The sequence below is a fragment of the Plectropomus leopardus genome, chromosome 6 (assembly GCF_026936395.1).
Source record: "Plectropomus leopardus strain MGB_pleo_1.0 chromosome 6, ASM2693639v1, whole genome shotgun sequence".
NCBI classification, from domain to species: domain Eukaryota; kingdom Metazoa; phylum Chordata; class Actinopteri; order Perciformes; family Serranidae; genus Plectropomus; species Plectropomus leopardus.
Genome location: NC_142181.1, coordinates 26,615,868 through 26,640,003, shown reverse-complemented (window position 1 = coordinate 26,640,003; position 24,136 = coordinate 26,615,868). Strand labels below are relative to the sequence as shown.

The following is a 24,136-nucleotide window of genomic DNA, read 5'->3' as shown; positions in this document are numbered from 1 at the left end:
CCAGTATGATTTACTTGTACAGAGATAAACACAATTCTTCACCGGCTTCCTATCTGCTAACTCTGCCATCTGTTTCACACCAAGACCAACCCCAATCTAAAGAGATTGGATGCTAATGATGCCTTTGTTTCTGTTGCTTTAATATAGGAACAGCTACTTATCAAACTAGGCTGCATCTGCTTCAATTTGGTGCCACTAGAAACAGCATATCATAGCTTGGTAGCTACCTCATGAACAAAAAGTTTATAGTTTAGTTCAAGTCTTTTGTAAATATATATATATATATATATATATATATATATATATATAAAACAGTCTGTTCTCATGTACTGTTCAAATGTATACCTACGAAAAGTAATGCACAATTTTGTACATACCCTTATACTCACAAGCCAATAATTTAAGTACATCCCACATAATCAGGAACATTGCAATTATGTGACCGATGCATAGACAGAGTAAGGGTAAGAGTAAGAGTAAAGAAGTCAGTAGCATACAGAGCAAAAGCCCAACTAAGGCTGCATGTTCGGATGGGTCAAACTAACACAAGACTTTATTCCTAAAAGTGAACTTTGAATTATTTTCAGGTACACTGTCGCTAATCCTAACCCTAACCTGTAACTTTAATTGCCTAAACCTGAAGATGCCCGTCTGTGTTTCTTTTCCTAAACCTAACCTATATTTGACTTAACGCTTTATTAGATAGGTAACTTTATAATATGTAACGTTATTTGTGGGTCACTAATTTGATATCTATGAACCATTGGAGGTGGATACATTGATTCATTTTACAATTTACAGCCTAAGGCACTGTGCAAACCAAACATCGGCTACCACCAAACTTCTTTCAACTTCGAGCTCAATATTTAAAGCAACACTCTAAAAAAAGACTATTAAAACACAATGCCATTAGCATTGTTCATAATTGTCATTATGTAGATTGTTACTTCTAACTTTAGTTTGGTCTGTCATGCCACATTGTTTGAGTAACAGCCAATCTGGATGAATAAATAAAATCGCAGCCACTTAATATCATCCACTCTCCATGTTTGTAATTGTTTATGAATGTGGTCGCATGCTGTTATGCAAATGTAATTGCAAATGTGATACATTTTCTCAGCATGAAAGCAGACAGAAATGCCCAGAATGGGAGGTCTACTAAGTGAATGGTGTCAGACTAAACCGTAATACAAAAAAAGTAAAAGCATGTATTTTTAATCTTCTCATTTTATTTGTCATTTTATATGTCTCCCATCCAGATGTGGAAAGCAGAGCGTTTGCATGTGCAAACATTTGGCTGTAAAAATGCTGAAGTGAAAGTAGTGTGAAAAAGGAGACATAAAACATCAAGGAGTGGGAGGAGTGGCACCATTTGATTTTTAACCTCTGAAGACCTGCCTCGGCACTTAATGACCCTTGATCCTACATATCCTCAGAATCCCGGATCCCTGCGCTTTCTCTCCGGCCCACGCCTGTCAAAGCCCCATATTTATAGACCATGTCTGATCACAGTGTCCACCTGTTTTTTCACTTCTCACCGCTGAAAAGTTTCTATTCTTCTCATAATTCACAGCATACGAGACGAGTTTTCCTTGAATGAAACAAACACTGAAGGAATACAGTGACTTGCTCTGCAGGAATGTAAAGTAAGTAAAAAGTAACCACAAAACAGGTTTGGATAATACATCAGACCCTGTCTTCTGTGAGATGTGAAACAAAAATATTTCTTACTTTTCCACATACATTGAGAATGTTAGACACGTTACATTTTTACACAGAGGTGAGGATGAATATTAAGATATCCTTTCCGAGCCCACCGCACCACTAATCGACCTTCCACAGCCTCAGTGCTGATTTTGTGTGTAACATGCAGTAACTGAGATTCTCAGCTTATTGTTACCTAATTTAAAAAATGTCTGAAGCTCCTAAAGCCTTCGACAGAGAGAAACAGGCAGGGCGTGATGAAGAACAGAGCTCAGAGGAGGGAAAGTAAAGAATGATGAAAAAAAACAGTCAGAAAAAAAAACAAAACATCTGGGCCGTGGTGCTCATTAACACCTCTCATAGTGAATTAGAGGGGAAGTGTGAGTAATTAAACATTCTTGAATGGGTTTTCAGAATTAGAGGAGGTTATATATTTTTATATAGTACATGCATCTTACATTAGAAAGAAAGATTTGGACCTGATGCTCACTGGATCACATTTCCCGAGGTGATACATTCCTCATTCAGGCATGTACAGTGTAGTAATTGTCTTTAACTCTTGTGAACGTCTACTGCAGTGATACCCAACTTGCAGCCCACCGGCTAAATTTGCCCCCCAATAGGGTCCCAGGTGGCTCCTGACCTATTTTCTAATTCACAAAAAAAATGTGGTGATTGACACTGGAAATCATTTTTGCACTTTTAGTATAAATAGGGTGCCACAGTGCATAAAACAGCATCAAAAGAGCTTGTTTATCAAAAAAGCACCAGTGGAGGATCCCCCGCACCCTGACAGAGGTCCTATTAAAGCCCCTAATGTCCTACAATCCTAGAAATACCCTTAAGTCCTCAAAATGTCCTAAAATCAGAGAAATATCCTAAAATCCAAGAAAAGTTCAAAAATCTTAGAAATATGCTGAAAACCCATAAATGTCCTTAAATCTTAGAAACCCTCTAAACAAGAAACACGTATAGGGCAGGTGCCACAGACCCTGGCCTCCAGGCATTTTTAAAAATGTGGCCCCCAAGCAAGCAAGTTGAGTATCCTTGGTCTACTGGTTTGGTCGATGTTTCTGATGTCAGTGTGTCTGTGGTTATGTCTGTCTGGGCTCCATCTGGCCTCTGACCCAAACCACAGGATCCAGTCCACAGCTCATTAGGACTCATTCATTCCCTCCAGCTTCACAAGGCTGTATGTCACTGTTGCCATCTATTGGATACATGAGTTCATATCCATGCATGTACAACTCCCATGGAAAATATTTCATGCTAGCTACAGCTAAGACTGACATTTACAATGTTAGTGTTGGTACAGTTGCAGACACAAAACACAAACTTACTCGTCAAGAGGTCTCATCAACACAGTCAAATTAAACTACAGACTTACCCAGGCTAAAACCAACTGTATGCAGGCAAAACATACCTTGAACTACACACTGTCAGATAATTTGTCATGACAGTCTCACAGGTCATACTTTTTTTAGACAAATCAAAGGAATACATTTATTTTTTCTGGTGGTAATAAGCAACAAAAATATTCAGAATTTTCAAATCTACCAATGGAAAAAAACTCTATATCTGAAATAAGTGTCTTGTACTTTGAGTTCTGAGAGGCAGACATGATCCTGTGGCTCTTATTAGCATCCAGTGCAGAGTAAATCAGCCGTAAATCCTATAATCTTCCTCATCCATCATAAGGATGAGGCGATGTCAGAGAGGGGAACCAAAACCTCAGCAAACTGCATGAGGCTGGTGGTCCACTCTGTCGACTTGCAAGTACAAGTTGAACCAAAGCTCATCTTTATGCATGCATACTGTAAATATACTGTATTCATTATGAACAATGATGTCAAGGATCAGTCCATGTGCTTGCAACAACAAAACTAATGCACTCCTGCATTGTCTTTAACAACAAACTGTTGAGAATTGAGGAGGAGAAGATGTGAAAAGCATGAAGTTACAGACGTTGAGGAAAGGATTGCACAGAGGGACATATCTACGCTGTGTGGACTCGAGGAGACAACTTGTCCCTAAAAATAGAAAATGTGATATTTTATTTATCATAGACGCACACTCACATGCACGTACACACACGGAAACACACACAAATCCAGCTTCATGTATAAGTGTGACTGTGGGTTCGTGTACAGGCCAATGTGTGCGTGTGTGTGAGATGTTGAGACAGAGAGATAGAGATTGTGTCCCCACATGAACTATAAAAGTGCAGATCTTGCTCTGTCAGACAGAGGAGCTTCTGCCTCGCACAGTCTTAGCAGAGATTTAGTCTCAGGTAGCGAATAATAGCTGGTGACATTATGGCTTATATCAGCGGGCTGCCCTCATGCATATCACTGTATTATTTGTAAGCTGCCAAATGGAAATTTTGGCTGCAGACTGCAGCATTCCACATTTGGCATACAGGAGACGAGGGAGATAAACTAACACATTTCTAATGGTAAGGTTTTCACATTTTAGTGGTTATTACAGATGAAGCATTCTGTCTATATGCCGGTAAAGGTGGCAAGATAAGACAACACGAACATGACAATCTGCCACAAGAGAACGGTGGCAGTTATTCTATCATAACATGGGCTACGATGCAATATATAAAGGTGGATCACAATAAGATACGACGCATTTTAACGGCATTCGAATATCTCGGACACCATCCAATGTTGTAATGCAGCGTTAATAATAAAAAAAAAGTTTCAAAAAGGAAATGACCTGTGAAAAGTACTTAAATTTTTTTAAAAATTATGTAAAGGAATTTTAAATATGTAATAGTGATAACTATAAATACAGCTTTTCCCTAGCTTTTTTTTTTTTTTTACCTTTTACCCTAAACATTTTTCCCCTAGCTTTTTTAAAAAAAAATTCTAAATCTACTAATTTCTTGCAATTTGAGTAACATTTTTTACCAGTTTGCTTATTACCTTTTTCCCTTGTTTTTTAAAATATTTGCATTAATTTGCTCAGGGTTCAAAGGTTTGAATACTTGTGAAAGGCACCTGAAAACAGCACAGTAGTGATGCTGTTCCAGGTTTCAAACGGTTAAATAAAGTTGAAACAATTATGGCTTAGGTTGCGTACAAATGACAGGCCTTTGTTAAAAAACTGTTTGTAAAATGTTCAAGGAATCAGTGCTACAGTGCAAAGCAGCACTGAACACTTGTGTTTCCATGGATGTTAACTTAGTAAACCTTTTAACTGCATGTTAATGTTCATGACTGTGAGTCTTCCATGTTCACAGAATTAAAATGGTTCACTTAAAGGATGGCACAGAGCTCCTACCCACACCACGAATTTATTACTGCTGCTGTAAAAACGCACATGTCAATAAAGTTGAATGACAGGCAGAATGTACACCGGCTTTTGTGTTAAGTACTGTAGGAGCAATGTCTCAGGTGCAGGAAAGTAAAGGTTGGGGTCAAAACAAGTCAGAAATATGCTTAAGCTGTACGCAGTAAATTTACAAAAAACAGTCTTTCCTATAATTTATCAGCAGCTACATATCAAACTCTTTCTTTGCATGGTGTATTTTATGGAGTGCACAAAGAGTTTTTGCAGAAGCAGTACAGGTTGTTGTTAAAGTAACTCATATATCACTTCCAGCTTGTAGTGAAATATGCTTTTATCAACCAAAGACACAGCAGAAGCCATGATTTTCATTTAGCAACAAATAATGCACAAAAATCAGCCCAGCTGCATGAAGAAAATGCTGGCATTGTACATTTCTGCCAACCGGTGATAAGTTACTTTTGAATGTTTCATACGTATCAAGTTATTCAAATCCATATACATGAGCTGAGTTTATCATCAGCAGGAAGAGGGGGTGGTGGAATCTCAGGGAGATGGCTGCCATGCTGCAGACCACAGAAATCCACTGTTTGAAACCAAGAAACGACACTTCGGAACATTTCCAGTCGAGTTTGTGGTGACAAAAGCGAATATTTTGAGCTAAAACAATGCCTAACCCTCCGCAAATGCTTTTTGTGCCTACGTATAACCACATGTTAATTACTGTGTTGTCACAACATGAAATTGGAAATTAAAACATGAGGAAATGTAAAAATGTAACATATCCGCACCATATCCATTTTTGGGGTAGAATTAAAGCAGGAAAAGCAGCAATAGTTTAGTTTTAAAAAAAGCTTTTTGTGGCACTATCCCCGATGGAAAAATAGTTACTGGTTGCGAAGAAATATCCACATCTAGGGGGCTAAAAAGCTGCAGTACAAACAGAAAAACAGTGGGAAATGCCACTGATAATACACTAAAAAACACATTTTGTTGTTTGTTGATATTGAACAGTGTTCTTGAGCTTGGTAGCCACTGTGCCTAGGTGCCACACCATCAATCATCACCTCTTCCTCCAGATGACAAAGAAAAAAAAAAAGTTTTGCCAAAAAAAAATTCTGTTTTGCCCATCATGGACACATTACATTTGCACACTATTATATAGCAGATACGTAATTTACAAGTATTAATAATGCTGTGGTTAACATTTGGGTCTGTTTAGGCACAAAACCACTGGTTATGGTTAGGAAAACATCATGTTTTGACTTCAAATTCCTAGTTTGGGGGCACAATTACAGATGGAAAAGCAGTGATGTCTCTGTAAAAAAAAAAAAAAAAAAGCTTTTCCTGGCAGTGTCCCAGATGGAAAAATGGTGACTGGTTGCTAAATTTGGAGGCAAAAAAGCTGCAGGGAAAAGAGCGAAGATTGTTGTACCATGCTGTTATGTTAAATGATAAAATGCTATCAACCAGGCCTCTGTATGGCATTTCAAGTATGTGTTCGCTGTCACCAAAGACATACATGAAAAGTGCATATGTAACATGTCTGTGGTTTGCAGAAAAGTCCAATGCCAACAATTATCTGGTGATTGGGTTGCCAAACCAATTTCCTCCCATTATAACTGAACCTGAACCTTTGAGCTCAACAATATTTACAGTCCGCTGATAGGAAACTGTGTGATATGAGACCACTTTACAGAATTATAAGTTGCATCCTAATGTAGCTAAATATAACACCAAACTCAAGACTTCCAGTGTCATTGCCACCATGTAAAAGATATCACTCTCCATACCACCCTGAGATCAGCTAGTGTCTCCTTGAAAAAGCGAGTGACCTGCTGTAGCTTGACTTAGTGCCTCTTCCATCCCATTCCAGTCATTTAATCTTGGAACAGTATCAAGATAGCGATCTCCCTTTAACCTCCACCGGGGGACGGACACAAAGGGACAAACTCCCCACTTCATCACTCAGCGTCAAGCAGTGGTGGCATGCCAAACAATCCCATTAGCCCATAGCCAAAAGTGCCAGGGAGAGCGGCTATGTCCTGAATCAACCGCAGCTCTCTACTCATTTGAACATCCTCTCTCCTCCCAACATCCATGCACTCGTGTCAGCATATATAATGAACTCACTCAGAGCTACACTCAGCTTTTACTCTGAGGAAATAGGCAGCCCTATCACTCTGAGTAGCTTTTTACAACTCAACGCTGATCAATTAATGACTACCAATGAGACCCGGAGAGATGTTCATACAGGAATATTAGAGTGATGCTGAGAGAAAGAGGGGCGCAGGGAGGGGGATAATAAACTCTGAATTGCAACACAGCAAATCCAACAGAAGAGAGGCACTTTCCCAGGCACGTACATATTGATACTGTTTAGAGCCGGCAACACATGCCAAGGTCGCTGGCCTCATATAGACGATTTATTTCACTCTCATATCCAGGTGCCTGTCGCAGAGAAATGAGCTGAGACTCAAACTGCAACCAGAGTAATCAAAGTGGCGCACAGTGTTTAGTGCTTTCTGGATCAGGAGTCCAGGGAAATGGAGAATAGTAAAACAAGAGTAGAAGGAAGAAAAGAGGTTTGCTCATTTTAATACGGTGAAATAAGCAAGAGGAAGAAGGAAAGGAAGCAAAGAAAAGTGTATCAGAGGGAGGAGGGGTTACTCACGGCTCCTGTCACCTTTCCACCTCCAGCTTCCCTTGTGCTTCCCAGAGCCGTCCCCTGGCACACACAGTCCACTCAGCACCTTCGCCAGCACCACCAGCAGCAGCAGGGGCATCCGCCTGCCGGCCATGCCTGCTTCTAAAGCTTGGCTACGGCAGAGAGTTGAGGGCCATGGGGAGTGCTATCCCACGCTCAGTCATGCCTCTCACAGCTGTATGGAGAGCTCCAAAACAACAACAACACGTCCTCCTCCTACTCAGCTTCCCTCGGAGCGTTAGCCCTGGGCCACGACACTGAAGCCCCAGAGAGGTCACACACTCACCGCAGGATCCCCTCTTCTTCCTCCTGGGGGGACTGGGATGATCCCTCTGAAGGCAATAGTTCACAAAGCAGCATTGGTAGAAAGGCAAAAGTAAGCCTGGATTTCTGGAGCTTCACTCTGAAATATTGATCCTTTCTCTCTGTGCACTCTTCCTCTTCCTCTTTTTCAGTCCCTCTTGGATTTAAGGAGGTATTTATTGCAGCCTCAACCTGAGCTCAGTGCTCCAACGACCAGAGATAGCACAGGAAGAAGCAAATTGTTTTTCCCTCTCGCAGTGCACAACTTGTTCCGGTCACAGTGTGGACCGCTGACACTGACGGCGACACATCACTGATCCAGCAAGCAGCCAACTCTTGTCACCCACACCAGGCAGTGACTGAGTGTGTCCAGGAGTGTGTGTGTGAATGCATCCTCCCCCCTCTCTTGCCGTCCACCTACCACTCGTCTCAGATCACATGAGGCAGTGTTGATATGAAAATAAGGAATAAATCACAGAGATAGTTCACTACAGAGCAGCCTTGACTTTGTCAACAGAGCGTCTGAAGGAGAGAGAGAGAGAGAGAGAGAGAGAGAGAGAGAGAGAGAGAAAGAGAGAGAACATCTAGCAGAGGAGGGAGGGAGATATGGAGGAGAGAGACTGAGTGAGACAAGCGTGGGGGGTGTGAATGGCAATTTCTCAAGTGCAATGGCTCTTGTGCTTTTGCAAGCCCATGATGCTCGTTCATGAGTGTATTGTCATCGTGGATATACGCACAGCCTGAGTGAGCTCAGCAGTTTTAACCTGTGCATAAATACTGTACATGTGTGCATGCGTGTGCTGCTGAATCAGGTTTACTGTAATCTAATGCTAGCACAGATTTAAAAACATTTTTAAAAAAAACTGTTGTACCTGGATGCCAAACTAACCGTCTTGCCCAACGTGCACCTGTATAGACAAGTACGTAGACCAGTTAGACTGGGTGTTTGTGTGTGTGTGATACTAAATCTGTAATTGCTGCAAATTGATACCTACCACACAGTTAAAAAAAGATGTTTGAACTTTATGAGCTTTACAAAACAATTTACAGTGATGCAATATGCATAAGCTACAATGGTTTCTTTGGAATTGACCTAAGAAGAGTTTGCTCACCATGTTTGAAGAAGGATGAAACCTGATGAATGCTCCATAGTTATTATTTTCTTTGCACAGCCAGTTTTGAGCATTATATAGCCACTTGTATTACCTTCCTTTAATAACAGTATGCCAACATGTAGGACTAAAACTAAAGTTACACAACATTAGGCAGATTTAGGTTCACTTTAAGTATGGGGAATGTTTAAGCACTAACAATCTAAAGGTTATTGCCCTATATGTTTATTATCTCCCTCAGGCATAAGCGTGGAGGGATCATGCATTCGGTCATGTGTGCGCATGTGTGTATCTGTCTCTCTGCAGCTAATCTCACAAACTACAGGACTAATCAATGTAACAGAGCCTCCCCAATTTTGTGGACTTAAAGATTTTGTTGATTTCTGTCATTTTTTTCTTGATATAAATGTATAAGTAGGTAGCCTAGACAGTTAAACTGTGTTATTTTTGTCTATTTTAATTGTGTTTATGTTTATATATGTGTTATTTCCTGCTTTTGTTGTGCTGTAGCCTTAAATGTAGGTACAGAAGAAGAAGACAAGACAATGGGGAACAGGGGAGAAACAATTGGACATTTAACAAGACAGGACAAATAGATAATGCTCTATTAGGTATTCATTCTTATAAATACTGAGTACCTTTGAGGTACAGTTCTGGGAAACAAAACAACTACATTATTGTACCCCATACAGTTTTGGTCGCATATTATATCTGTATACATATACTTGATAGTTTTCTCTGAATATCAGTGTAGTTACCAACATTTTTTACAAACTTCATTTTTGGTTTCTAGTACTGCACCATGTAAGTAAACAGTAATCCCAATTGTTATTTCATTGTTTCCTAAAGTCTTGTTTTTCATCACAAAGTTCTTTATTAGTTCTGGATTCATAAAACAAATCACACCATAAAACAGGGGGTGGATTAAAAAGTGTTTATACTAAATTGTCCTACAAATTACTGCACATTTCTTTCATTAAAATGTCTTATTGCTTTCTTTTTTATTGTGTTTAAAATATATACAACGCACCGATATACTGTATGCATACACAAGCGCACGCACGCACACACACACACACACACACACAACAAAGACTATTTTTGTAAAAAAACAAGCTCAGCAAGTCTGGGTTTAGAGTTACACCGCTCGTTTCCTGCGCCTGCCCGGGCTGTCAGGAGGCAGGTGAGTGCAGGTTAACGTGGGAAACTGGAGGTGTCAGCAGCACCCCCACCCTCTGCCCTCCCCCAGGTCTCTCTCATATGCCCTTCATTACCGCTGTGTAAAATGCCATAACGAAGCGTAAACTGCTCCTCAACAAACACAATACAATCCAAATAAATCAGAGTTTACAGCGTGAGAAAGAAAAAACAGTAATCTGTACACTGACTTTGTTTTCTGAATGCTTTTTGTTATAAGCTATTATAATAAATAGAGTCTCCCTCTATATATACTGTTATCAAATGAAGTCTGATCGCCTGATATTCTTATTTTACTGAATGGTGTGGACAATGCCCTACAACAGTGTCCCTATTTGTCAGTCATGTAATCCTGATGTAGTGGCCCTTAAGGACCGTGCTCCTGGAGATGTAATTAATCGCATTACATTAGCCACTGATGGAAGTCTGATTAAAACAGCTCTCTAATGATTAGGCCTCTGGAATAATTACCACTGCAGTGAGGACGGACCACTACAACCCCTCAGGACGCCAATCTAACATTCCTACTACCTGCAAAATGTCACTGCTAATGCCAAATGCTTAGAGACTCGGACAATGTGATGCAAATTCTATGCAGAGGGAATAAATGGCAAGTTACAACAGAGGCAGCATTTACAAACTGTCTACAGGTAGAATCATACAGGGAAGTGTATCTTTGTTAAGATGCAGCCTAAGACAGAGATAAGACTCATGTTTACTCAGAGTCAAAGAATACCACAGGTTGATAATACGCCAAAAAAAGCACACAAACAACTTTCCTTGTCAGGCTACAGAGAATGGATACATTGATAAAAGATGATTATGTCAACTCTCAGCACAGTTATTATAGACTTAAGTCGGCTTCTTTTGTTTTGAGCACAGACAGAGAATAGAGGCAAGAGTCGACATGCTATGCTGATGTCACATTATTTTATTGGATCCCAGCTGAATTGCACAGCCGTGAAATGCTAACAAATGCTAACACTTGCTAACACTACTGCATTACAATTCAAATTGCTCTCATTCAGCCATTTCTAAGTGAATGCAAACATAGGCGATTTTGGGGGGAGACAGGAGGCACGTACCCCTCAGTATTTTAAATATGTGCATTTATCCCCCACAATAAAAACACGAAAACACTGCAGGAGTTTTATTTTGATGAAATTATGACATTTCTAACTTCAACTGATGCAGGAAAACACAACTTTGTGCAGGTTGTTCTCCTGCACTGTTCATATGTTTTCCAATAAAAAGTTATGCACCAAAATTAGTGTATAGCTTGCGTAATAATGAACCAGTCATTTCTGAATAATTCACATATTCAGGAAGGCTGTGATCACATGATCAATATGGCGAAGGGAATAGAGAATAATGAAAGAAGCGATACTATGAGGCCGGATGTTGGGGTGGCAGATTTGAGATAAATTAATCCAGGGTAGTGCCAGATATGAACAGTGTGAAGGAGTTTTGGAGGCAAAATCTCTATATCATACAGTTATTAGCTTGAGAAGGAGCAGTATCAGCTGAATCAGCCACCCAGTGTTTCTTATTATATTTCAAATGTGTCCATTGGCTTTTAGATAGTTAAAAATAACTTCTTTTGAGTTTGGAAAACACAAGTGAAAACAACATAGCTTGGCAGTACTTTCAGGGTTTCCAGCTGTGAGATTTCCCGCAGCAGAACTGCCAGAGCTAGTCACCGTGTGATTATGTGATAGAGTTGTTATACACATTTTGATTTATCAGTGAAGAGCGTACAAAGTCTTATCTTGTCTTCCTCTACATGCTCCCAGTTGTTTGTGTCAACAGTTAGTCTCAAGTCGTCTTCAAATTTGTATGCAGATAGCACAAGCTATACATATAAGCTTCCCCATACTGAGCCTCAACCATATTGTGCCTCAAAAAAACAGCCTTTAATGAGCACAATTATCCTGGGCCAATTACCAACACCAACCTGCAGTCTTGATGTGAGGTTTGATGCACAATTAACCTTCTTCCTACACAACTTAGCAGCCTCAATACTACCTCAAACAGATAGTTTATATTTTTTTGAAGTGGGTGACACTTAAGCTACCAGAAAGCCACCAGACTCCACAGATGAAAACAGTCATTTTAGCTCGCTGAACACAGGAGCTGCTGATCTATTACTGCTTTGATCATTTAGTTAGTTTGTGTTATTGTGTGACTTTGGTGAATCGAAACAAACCCTGTTAAACTCCAAAGTCACCCAATAACACAAACAAAATAACTGATGGAGACTAGCAGCTCCTATGTTCAGCAATGTTAACATTTTGAAACCTGAGAAAACTGGTTTGATTTTTTTCAAAAACACGAAGAGAGGGCAATGAGCAACTTCATAATAAATAGCCCAAAAATGAAAATTACCTGAAAATGAGACAAAGAAACAAAATCAAAAACAAACAAGAAAATGGCACCCCCCCCAAAAAATCTGATCTGATAATCTTCTAATACAACTAATTTTTTAGGTCATTTCTTTGTCGCTTTTTACATTTTTGTAACTTGTGGGACATTTCTTGCTCATTGCCTTTTCCTCCTTTTCAAAACAAATCGAAGCAAGTTGCTAAGGTTTCAAAGGGTTAAATAGCTTGTGAAAGGCATCTGAACACAGCAAAGAAAACTGATTTCGAGTCAGGTTGCAAAGGGTTAAATCACTGTTTTTATCAATGGAGTCTGGCTTTGAAGAGAGAGATACAACGGCTTCAGTTTTGCTTTGGAAATCACTGTCTGACATTAAGGAAAAGCAGTAAAAATACACATAAACTGATAAAAGAGGCTAAAACACCTTTTGTTGCTGACCCCTCCTCAGCAGTGGATTGCCCAGCTGGCTTCTCCAAACTGAGGTCATGCTGACTGACATCGCATCATCACTGAACTATCCCTTTAACCTGTGGTGCACAGGAAGCAGTCCTCAAGACCAAACTGCAGTAGCTCACTCCTCCCTGGGATTTTGATTCCCCAGAGATTCCAATACATCCAGTGCAACTCCGCTAACCAGAGTGTGAAAACACCATCACACCACACCCTCGGCTGGTTCCCCATCCCCTTCATCTGGCTTCTCAGTGCAGCTACAGACTTGCAGCAAAGAAGTGCTAACCCCAGCAATCCTCATAACCTCAGATCAAATGACAACCCGCAGGACTAAGCATGATTAAATGCTTATGGTTAAAAAAAGTATCAAAATGCTTAGTATTAGCATTAAATCATGTTTTAGTGGAGAAACACTAAGCTACATGTTCTGGCTGGAAATCACTGCCTCATGGTGTTGAATAGCTTGAAAGAAGAAAAACCACATATATTGTTTTCCCAAGCAAGATTTTCTCTGAATGACCTTGTCATAAACATAAGGTCAAGGTTTTGGCTTTTGGCTATTTCCCTTATCTTACTCATTTTCCCTGTAAACATCATATTTAATAATATCACTCTCTTGAGTTTGATATTTGTCAACCTGAAAGCTGAACAGGGGAAATGCAGTTATAGATTATTGCACAGCAGTGTTTCAGAACATGCATCTGTCACAGCTCAGCCACAATATAGCCTGGAAAATGAAATACCCTTTGTATTTTGTTCCTCTCCCTGACGTGTCAGTATGGTGTCTATGAAGCTCACATTCTGGCCAATGTGATGTGACAGCAGGGTTGATGGGTGGTACAAAGACACCCAGCAGGGAAGAACAGGCGGAGGACTGGACACCAGTACACAGCTTGGAGCGCAGCAAGAGATTTGAGGGGACTGGCACCCACTCTATGCTACTGAGCTGCACTCACACATGCAGGGAGAAAAGAGAAGAAAAAGCTGGCCCTCGGGAAGACAAACTACAGTAGAGTCAGAAATTTTATTTTGAAAACTTGAAGATTTGACAGTCAGCAGCACCCACCAGAGGCCACATCTCATCCTCTAACACGAACAGATCCAACAAATCTGCTCAATATTCTATTAAAAGCGATATTAAACTCAGTATGGTAGTTGTTTATCTGTTGCAGTGATCCAGCTTTTATGGGGTTTTTTTCTGTCAACTTTTGGATTTTACAGCATTATACCACCAAGTTTATCCTGCTCTGGTATACTCAAGGAAATATAATTCGACATTTCGGCAGAGGCGAATGATCCGACAATGGGCCCCTGGACGCACATATGCAAAAGGATATAAGATAGATACATGATAGATATAAGATATAAGATAGATGTACGATACACACTTTAGGCTCTTAAGCTTTTTTTTGTTTTGCATCACATCGTAGCTGTAATTAATCTTTTTGTAGTTTTGTGCCTCCTTGAGGTAATATTTTGTGTCTTTGAAGTAGTTTTGTGTCTCTTTTGATCTCTGTTTGTGTCTCTTTTACTCCATGTTTCTTTGTAGTTCTTTATTTTTGTGGTCATTTGAATTTCTTTTTGGTCAGTTTGTGGTTATTTGAGTGATGGGGGGGTCCCTCTTTCACTTTGGGCCCCTGGGCCTGTGCTCAGTTGACCCATTCAGTAACCCATGACATCTTTTTGAGAAATGAGAAGACTGATTCTACCCTTACATCTGTACAATAGGTACGAAGCTACATCCACCAGACGGTTAGCTGAGGTTTGCACAAAAAAATATGAAACAAGGAGAAAGTCCTTTTCGTATTACTTAAAAGAATGAGATATAATGTGTAAAATACTAAGCTTTAGAGCCCAGACACACCACACTGACATCAAAGAATGAATGGTGGCGAAGGACATCTGTTTCAACGCCTAACACTGCCTGCATCTCGGCCAAAAAGTTACACTTGAATACACCACACAGACTACAACCAATAGCGACCTTGCATTGCTAACATAAAACTAGCATAACTCTCCATACCAGCAGGATTCAGTAGTCTGTATTTGTCATTCAAAAAGGGAAACACGAAGACCAACAGGACCAATTCAAGATGGTAGTTAGCCAGTAAGCACAAAATAACCAAATGTGCAGAGACCAAATTATATTTACCATGTGCTAGCGAACAATACCACAAACATGAATCATTTTCTGCTCAAGAGCTTAAAAAACTAAACAAAACAAAAAATCTGACCTGATATAACAAGTTTCTTTTGATCTCACACCCACTTAACTTTAGTTGTTTGTTTGCTTTCCACATTTCAGTTTCTCTTCTTGTGCACAGAGCTGAACTGCCAACAAGAGTGATTTCATTCACTGACCAGTTTCGTTGACTGTCCTTCAACATGCTAAATCAGAAAAAAAAGGGCCTACTAGTGCCAACAGTGCCGGATACACCACAAAAACTGGGGCGACAGGTGCTCACTGGAGGCCCTACATTGACCGACGGCCAACCCTCAGCTCAGTGTGTAAGGGCCCTGATAGGTGCTGATGAAGTAGGGAGATTTTGTTACTATTAGATGGAGTCAGGCTGTTTGCAGGCTGAACGTCATAGCTACATATTTAGCAGACAAAAATCAAAGTGGTAGCCTGTTAATTTTCTCATCCAACCCTCTGCAAGAAAACAAATAAACATATTTCCATAAATGTCCAACTATTCCTTTAAGTCAGTACTGGACTTGGACTTATTATATTGGCAGCAGTAGGAACTGCTAATTGTTATAGTGACTTGACATTTCACTTGGCAAATGTATTAAATCAAGTCGGGTAAATCTAAATAGGTGCTTTTCAAACACAATAACTTAAAGCATGTCTTTTTCAGTGCATTTGGTTAGAATTTTAATGATAGTGCTTCGGACGGAGGCAGATGGAGCATAAATTAGCCATCGGGACTCTGGCTGTACAGTGACACTGTGTGATGACAGATTTTTTTTCCCAACCTGCATACCAGAGTTCCTAGCGATTCATATTTCATTACTGTCTCAACCTCCAGAATGCAAAGAGAAATCAGGATCTATCCACATTTATAGAGACAGGGCGTCGACCCGAGCTAAGAATTACTGCATGACACACAGCTCAGTGACATCTAATCTACAGGTTGTAAATACAGTTCAGCACCAGATCTCTGCTGGTACCTCTGTGTGTGCATGCTCTTTTGGGGGGGTGCAGTAATACAGTACTGTAACACATATCAATGTATCTGCTGTTTCTGAATGAGTTATGTTCAGCACGTATGGAGGATGATAAACAGGACCACACCCAGCATTCCTTGCATGGCCAGGTTACGATGGCCCTCTCAATCAACATTGCTGTCCCACCCACACCTCCAGTCCTCTATCTGTCTTGTCCAGTACACACACATGGCCTCCCTCTGCAACACCACTCTCCAATCAATGAGGAGTCACAGGAGGAACCTGGCTGAAGGTTAATGTGTGCAGGGGAAACACATGGGATCACTTACAAAGACATACAGGGAGGAAATGCCTCGTACAACTTTAGTTGCAGATTTTCAGTCTAATTAAAAAATGGCTTTAACTTAAAATTTGCCCCTGAGAAATCTCACTGTGCACTGGAAGAGTTCTTTTTTAATTTGTGCTAATAAGGTTTCAGGGAGGTTTCATCTGATTGCAGCAGTCAATAACACTGTATGATTTTGCAGCAGCTTTGCAAAACGTCTTTGAATTGCAATTCAAAAAAGCAAATTTGAGCTTGCTGACCAGCAAAAGTACTCATGCTCCAATAAAAAAACAACAACTTTGATTTCATTAAATTTACAGTCTGCAGTTTTAAAAACATTATAACTTCTCCCAACATTAACAATCAAAAAAAAAAAGAGTGACAGAATACAGCAGATTTTTGTTTATGTCACAAGATTTTATGCTAATGAAATGCTGTACTAATGCGAGCATCTGCACTTTTACGGAGACAAACAGGGCTAATGTCATTTGCCTCCACACCCTCCACCCCAAAGGTTTCATTCCCTGTAATGGCTGTCGTCAGCGGTCTCACCTTGCAGTGAGATTCAAGCCTGCAGCACTATCGTCCAGATCGCACAACACAGTGATTTACAGCTGCTGTTGCTGCAGGGCCATCTGGACCATAACCACTCCTGAATACTCAGCATTAGACTCCACATCTCTCTCTCTCTCTCTCTCTCTCAGGACAGGCTTCATGTTTTGCATAAGTACATATTTTCTGTTTTTTTAGATATTTACATGCAAACTCTCTTCTTGAATCATTTTTTGCACACATATAGATGCTCTCTATTTAGAACCACTCAAGTTCACTCAACCAGGTCTCATAGATATTACGTTAATATACAAATCTTTAAAGAGCAAATATACTTTGAGGGAAACGCAATGCTGAGCAAATTATATTTTCTATAAACATCGTGAGGAAAAATAAATGTACCTCAAAAGTCAAAAAAAGGTTGACAAAGAACATTTGCGTAAAATGTTCATGGACAACATATTTCGGAATCTCTACGGTATCCACCTATAGTAATTACAGCATTATTTTTATTACTCTTTTTACAGGGTTCCAACACAACTTTTCCATCACTTTTTAAGGACCCTTTGTAGAATGTAAAACATGAATATTACTCCATCTCAAAGGTGCAGTAAAACTGAAAATTAGTAATGCGATATAGTATGGACACTGTGGGATTTATAACCTTACGTGTTAAATAACTCTGTCACAACATTATTTTCTCTTATTTAAAATGATCAGGCTCAAACTCTGTTCAAAAACTAATTCAATTTAGCTGTCAAACATGGGGGGAGAGACAGCACATGGGAGGAAAGTTAATAAACGTGTGATGGTAAACAAAATGTTGCACATCAGTGCATATCAGTGTCAACAGCTACAGAGAATGATTCTGCTGTTATGTTACTTTTATTATCATTTATTATACATGACAAATGACTGTAACTACTCATTTCATTATTTCATTACAGACAACAAAATTCTGGGATTTTTTTCCAAAACTTTAAAGGATTTAATTAATTCTATAACTTTCCCAGGTTTAGAAAAGGTGTTCTGTGACTCTGGTAATCCTGATTTTATTGACATTTCCCAAAAATCACAAAGCCTTTTCTTTGTTTGCCTGCCATCATCTCCAACCACCGCCTTGTGATACCTACGCAGTGTATGAATGTAGAGTTTTGTTACCTGCAAGAAACTTTGTCTCTAAAATAATCCAGGAAGGCATTACATTGCCATGACAACATAATTAAGATAGCAGTTTAGTAATATACAAAGACAATTTTAGGAGAATTGGTTCACCTTACCTATGTTGTTGGAATGTTACTGGATTCACATAGCTTTCATACTAAATAAAGTAATTTTACTCTTTTATATTTAAATTATTGGATAAATTGTAGGATCTCATGGGAAAATCAAAGTGAGGAGACAAATACACAGAAGGCCATTTAAACAGGGGAGGACATGTCTTAGCAACCAAACATAAAACACATTTTCTTTACATTTCCCCTCCTCCTATTTTTCACTGTACCTAGTATTAACACTTCGCATATGCAATGGAAAGTAACTGAAGTAACTGAAGAACTCCAGAATAGATCACTGCTTGCATAATGCATGATCAGTATAATTTAATCTCTCTGTTTCTCTCCTGTAAATACATTCACAAAGTAAAGCTTCACACTGACAGCAAGGGCATATTTGCTCACCCCCTTTCAACACACTGCTTTTGCTCACACAAAAAGAGCTGCCAGGAGCACTTAAGTCATAAATTATGTTTGATATGTGCCGGTTATCAGTGCAGCGGGCCCCTTCCAGTGAGGCTGCACTTAAGACACCTGCTCTTTCCACTGTGTACAGTCTTTTGCAGAGTCCACACAAAAATCTGTGTGAACACACCATCTGAACCCAGACACAGTGATGCTGGCTCTCCCCCAAGTACACAGGTGATAATCACGTAACCCTCAGTGTAAATGTGCCTCTTTTGTGATTACGGGAGTGTCATAACTGTGGATCTGCATCTTTTAATGCTCCGCGCCTCTGATTCAATGTGTCTCTAAAGAGCCCTCTGCTGCAGTTTGAGCTTACTGAAGTGTGTGATGAGAACCAGGTGAAACATCTGGTGTCATATAAAAGGTGTTAGAGCATTAAAAGCAGAGGCGTACAAGCTTCAAAAGAGTAGCCAAATATACAGCAGATGTAAGGAGGGTGCTGCTGAGGTCAGCTCCTGTAATCTGACTGTCACCCAGCAGGAGGCAGTGTTGGGTTCAGTCAATCTTAAAATGAGCAACCAGAGCTACTGATTCCACCCCAGGGAGGTTGGAGAAACTCAAGGCAGCTTGGGGTATAGGTGTTGAAGTGACACCTGACATCTAGGTCCTGATTTAGACTCTCATAGATTAGATCTGTAAATCAGCCACTCTCCTGCAAGATCACTTTCATTGCCACTTGATTGGGATAAATTATTTATGGATCATATACATGTAGACAAGCCTCTATCCTCTAACAGCTTCAAGGACGAGCACTTTCTTGTGTCGATCTGGCAGGGGAGAAAGAGCATGTGGGAGACAAAATCACACTGAAGAGTGATTTGATTTGTTGGAGCGAACCCAAGGGCAGCCACATTCAGCAAAATAAAAGTGCTCAAAGCAAAAATATTAACTGCTTTATTCATCTAGAAAATATTACATCTGAAATATGAGTCAGCTCAAGAAATCCGAAGAAAGTTATTTTACATAAAGTAGATATCATTCATCTGCTTCTGCAGAGCTGTGGATGTACAGGCAGACAGAGAGCAGATTTTTAGGGGACCAGGAGAGGTGTTTTCACTTTTTTACTACCTTTATTTCTGTCTGGCCTTAAATTTAGTCCTCAGCTTTTAAAACCTAAGCAGAGATGTCTGTATGTGTGTGTATATGCAGCCATGTACACATACATACACACTATCTCATGGGGGCGTATGTGTGTGCCTTCCCTATTAAATTTTGTGTTGCACAGAGGGATGCTTCAAATAAAACTGTGTCTCGCCATCTTTTGTGCTGCATCCAGGATATAGCATACGTCAGAGGAAAATCTCTAAAGGGCTGCAAAAGGTGTCCACATAAAGCCTTTACATCATCAAATTGTATGGGAATCCACTCACACATAAAACAAAAATATTGAAGCTGTATTTATTTGTAAATCAAAGTTTAGTACCTGCTGTGTTGTGAGGCAGAAGATAATAAGAAGGGTATGTGAAATATATGCTCTGGCCAGGAGGTGGCACTGTCTAACAGCAAAGTGACCTAAAGCTCTAACTGACGACTGAGACTCACTGACTGGTTCTGTTCATTTTGTGTGCATGTTCTCTGCCTCAAAGAGTACCGATGTTGGCTTCATCTATGATGGAAACTTTAGGTTTCTAACTTGGATGGATGTAAATGTCACTAAAATGTACGCATACCAATCAGAAAGAGATGCAAGAAGAAACAAACTTAAAAAATCTTTACAAAAGGGGTAAAAAAAAAAACCAACCCAAAAAACAGACACAACATGACTGCAAAGAGACACAAAGCAACCTAAAAGACACACAACTATATAAAAAAGAGACACAAAATGACTACCAAAAGAGGCAAACAACCAAAAAAGGCGCAAAAAAACTAAAAGACACAACATTACCTAAAATCCCCAAAAAATGACATTAAAGAGACAAGAAACAACTATAAAGAGACACAAAATAACTACAAAAGGGACAAAACATCCAAAAAGAGACACAAAATGATAGCCCAGAGACACAAACCCCAGGAGATACAAAATGACTACAAAGAGACACAAGACTACCAATGAATATCCAAATAACTATGAGAAGGGGCTAAACAACCAAAAAGAGACACAAAATGATGACAAAAAGACATAAAATGACCAGAGACACAAAATTACCAATAAGAGACACAATGACTAAAAGAAAAGAAAACCAAAAGGGGCTGAACATTAAAACAAAAACAGATGATGATACAAAGAGACACGAAATGATCGAAAAGACACAAAACATCAGAAATGGCCACAAAGAGACACAAGGTGTCTATAACAACAACAAAAAAGAAGCAAAATCAATCTGAGAGTCTGTTTCCAGTTCAGTGTGTAGAGGGGGCCTTTTACATGTTTGTGTCCAGGGGCCCATTGTCTCATAATACGCCCATAGTTTTTAAAATAGTCCTGAAGAAGCCATTCCCTTCTCTCATTTATTTTTTATGGACAGCAATGACAAAATGAGCAGAGGTAAGGGAAAAGGAGGAGAAATCAAAGGTGCAGGTAGAATAATTCCTTTGTAAAAATGGTTACAAAAGTTTGCATTCACGTATGCATCTTTAACAAATGCTATTGTCTTGATATTGATACTACATGACATGCTTTGTCGTATATCTTCCCATTTTTCATTGTGTCCATCAAAATCTGGAGTGCCTTAGTTCCAGCTTAGATGGAAGTGCTGTTTTTTTATTTTCCAAAAGAGGGCAGTAGAGTCTCATGTTGTGTCCGTCCACAGCGTCCTCTCAGCTCTGACTGCTCATGCTGTACTTTCCTTGAGCACATCTTCCTCATGCTGTTTCATTGGGACTAATTACAGTGTCCTTCATCAAAAGCAAAATGTTAATGATTGATCTGCTTTGTTCCCGAACTGATGCCAAAATGGCTGCTTTGGGTAAGCGTCCACTAATTGGTCAAAGTAAACACACACATAGCCTGTACCTAAAGAATATTATACTCACATTAAACACTTGAGTCTCTCTCTCCTTTTCTCCCTTCAGACCCTCCTATCAGTTTTATTCTCCCGCTCTTTTACACTGTTTCCTCTTTCTCTCTCTGTGAATTGACGGACCAATAAGCCTTTAATCCCTTTAATACAAACTTCCAACAGAATCACTTTTTAATTGCATGAAATAAACAGAGAACGCGTAACCAGATCTCCTCTCAGGATAGATTTAGTTCAGCTACAGACGGAGGATTAAGTTGAAAAGTAAGCCTGCAAGTTATTTTGAGGGAAAGGGGGGATGAAAGAGCGGAGAATAGCACAGGATGTCACAATAATTCCTGTACAGCTCCGAGTTCGCCAACACATGAGGAGAATAATCATATGGAGATGATGGCGGTGGCTCTGTGATTAATGGGCCCATTTTCTTTGCACAGCTTGGATAGTGGGCCTACTTGGCCCCATTAGGAAAAAGCCTAAAGCCACCCGGTTTGTCTGTACGCCATTCATCAGGCAGATATGAGCAACAGAAACGTTTTTTTTTTCCCCTAAACATCTATGAAATACATAGAAACACATCCGTGTATCACTCTTATGCCGCTTTTTGATAGGATATATGCATATGAATACCTGTGTCAGAGGGTATCGTGTCTCTAGAAGTGGGAGTGAGACGCAGAGAGGAGACATGGCCAAGCTCCTTTCTCTCATAATTGGTTCTACCTGCTGTGCAGAATTGGAGGCATGCACATGCTTGTGTATTTCCTTCCTTACTTGATGGACTACAGGGAGTGAGAGCGGCAAACACTGGCCAGACAGCCGCAGAGACATGCCAGTCCCCCTTTTAGAGCGGTATGCAAATCCACTGTTAAATTTCATTTTTCTAATCCCTTTAATCAGAAACAGGGGAATAAAGCCAGCTGGTAGGAACCCATGTTAAGATGTAATTAAGCATCTGATTGAATTTCAGTGCATACCAGAGTGTGTGTGCCAAGGCGAGAGGAGTAGGAGGAGGAGCGGGGTAGGGGATAGACAGTGGGGGGAGGGATGGGCATTTGTACACCAGATTGAGCGTTGGGGTTGGTCGCGGGACACATAGCCCGGCGACGGGGGACCTGGAGCTCGCGGTGGGCTTGGTATTTTCCAGCATGCTCCACTGCATGAGTGAACAGCGATCAGAAGCACATTTTTATACATTACCAGGAAGGCCCCCGTGTCAATCATCTCCCTGCTGGCATTGAAATGGTTTTCTCCTGAATCTCTACATACTGTACCAGAAAACAGACACAAATGGCATCACTACAAGTCGTCTGTATCGGCAAATATGTGAAGAAAAGCAGTGCAGAGGTTGTTCTGGTATATTGTGGTGATACTCAATTTACAGCCCACGGGCCAAATCTGGCCCGTGATACGGTGTAGGGTGCCCCACCCAAACATTTTATATCACAATAAAAATAAACTGATTTGCACTGGGAATCCTTTTTGTACTTTTAGTTTACATAAGGTGCCAGAGTGTATGAAACAGCATCACACTACAGATTGTTGTTGTTTTTTTTTTTTTTAAAAAAAGTACCAGTGGAGGATGCCCTGCACCCCCCTACAGAGGTCCTGGCTAACCCCCTAATACAATAAATTCCTGGAAGCATCCTAAAACGTCTGAATATCCTGGATATGTCCAAAAATCCTAGACATCCTAAAATCCTAGAAACGTGATAAAATCCTAGAAATGTCCTACAGTCCAAGGAAAATGTTAAAATCCTGGAAATCTCCTAAAATCCTTGCAGCGTCCGAAAATAAGAGAAATGTCTTAAAATCCTAGAAATATCCAAAAGTCCGAGATATATCCTAAAATCTTAGAAACATGTATGGAGCTGTTAGGACTGACCCCTGGCCTTCTGTCAATACGCAAACGTGGCCCCCAAGCAAAGCAAGTTGCGCATTCCTGGTGTACTGTTTGCCTTTTAAGTGAATTCAGACACTTTTCACTCAACATGGGTTCACCATCACCATGCACTGCTCCTCCAGGGTCCCTGTTGACACATATACTGCATGCACACATTCTGCAGCCCACCTGGGAACTGGACAAATAATCCATGTCTCACTGACAAAGGCGCATGTGCAAAGAACACACACATACACAAACAAAAGGGACTGTAATGAAATTCATTCACTCAAAATGCATTCACTCTCAGACAGAGACAATATAAAGCCTGGTCTGGAGAGAGGGAAGAGCTGTCACACCAGTT

The 24,136-nt window shown here is 40.1% G+C and overlaps 1 protein-coding gene across 3 annotated transcripts in view; it reads right to left on the bottom strand.

Annotated features, from left to right (window-relative positions):
• The window catches only part of robo1 (roundabout, axon guidance receptor, homolog 1 (Drosophila)), a 349,403-nt gene that overhangs the window by 257,776 nt on the left and 67,491 nt on the right, over positions 1–24,136 (bottom strand). The window contains exon 1 of one of the 3 annotated variants that reach the window (XM_088079111.1): positions 7,676–8,407. The exons of the other annotated variants lie outside the window; for them this stretch is intronic. Within the exon in view, the coding sequence (XP_087935237.1) occupies positions 7,676–7,802 (127 nt within the window). The 5' untranslated portion in view covers positions 7,803–8,407. Of the gene's footprint in view, positions 1–7,675; positions 8,408–24,136 lie in introns of those variants that run through there. 3 annotated transcript variants of the gene reach the window in all.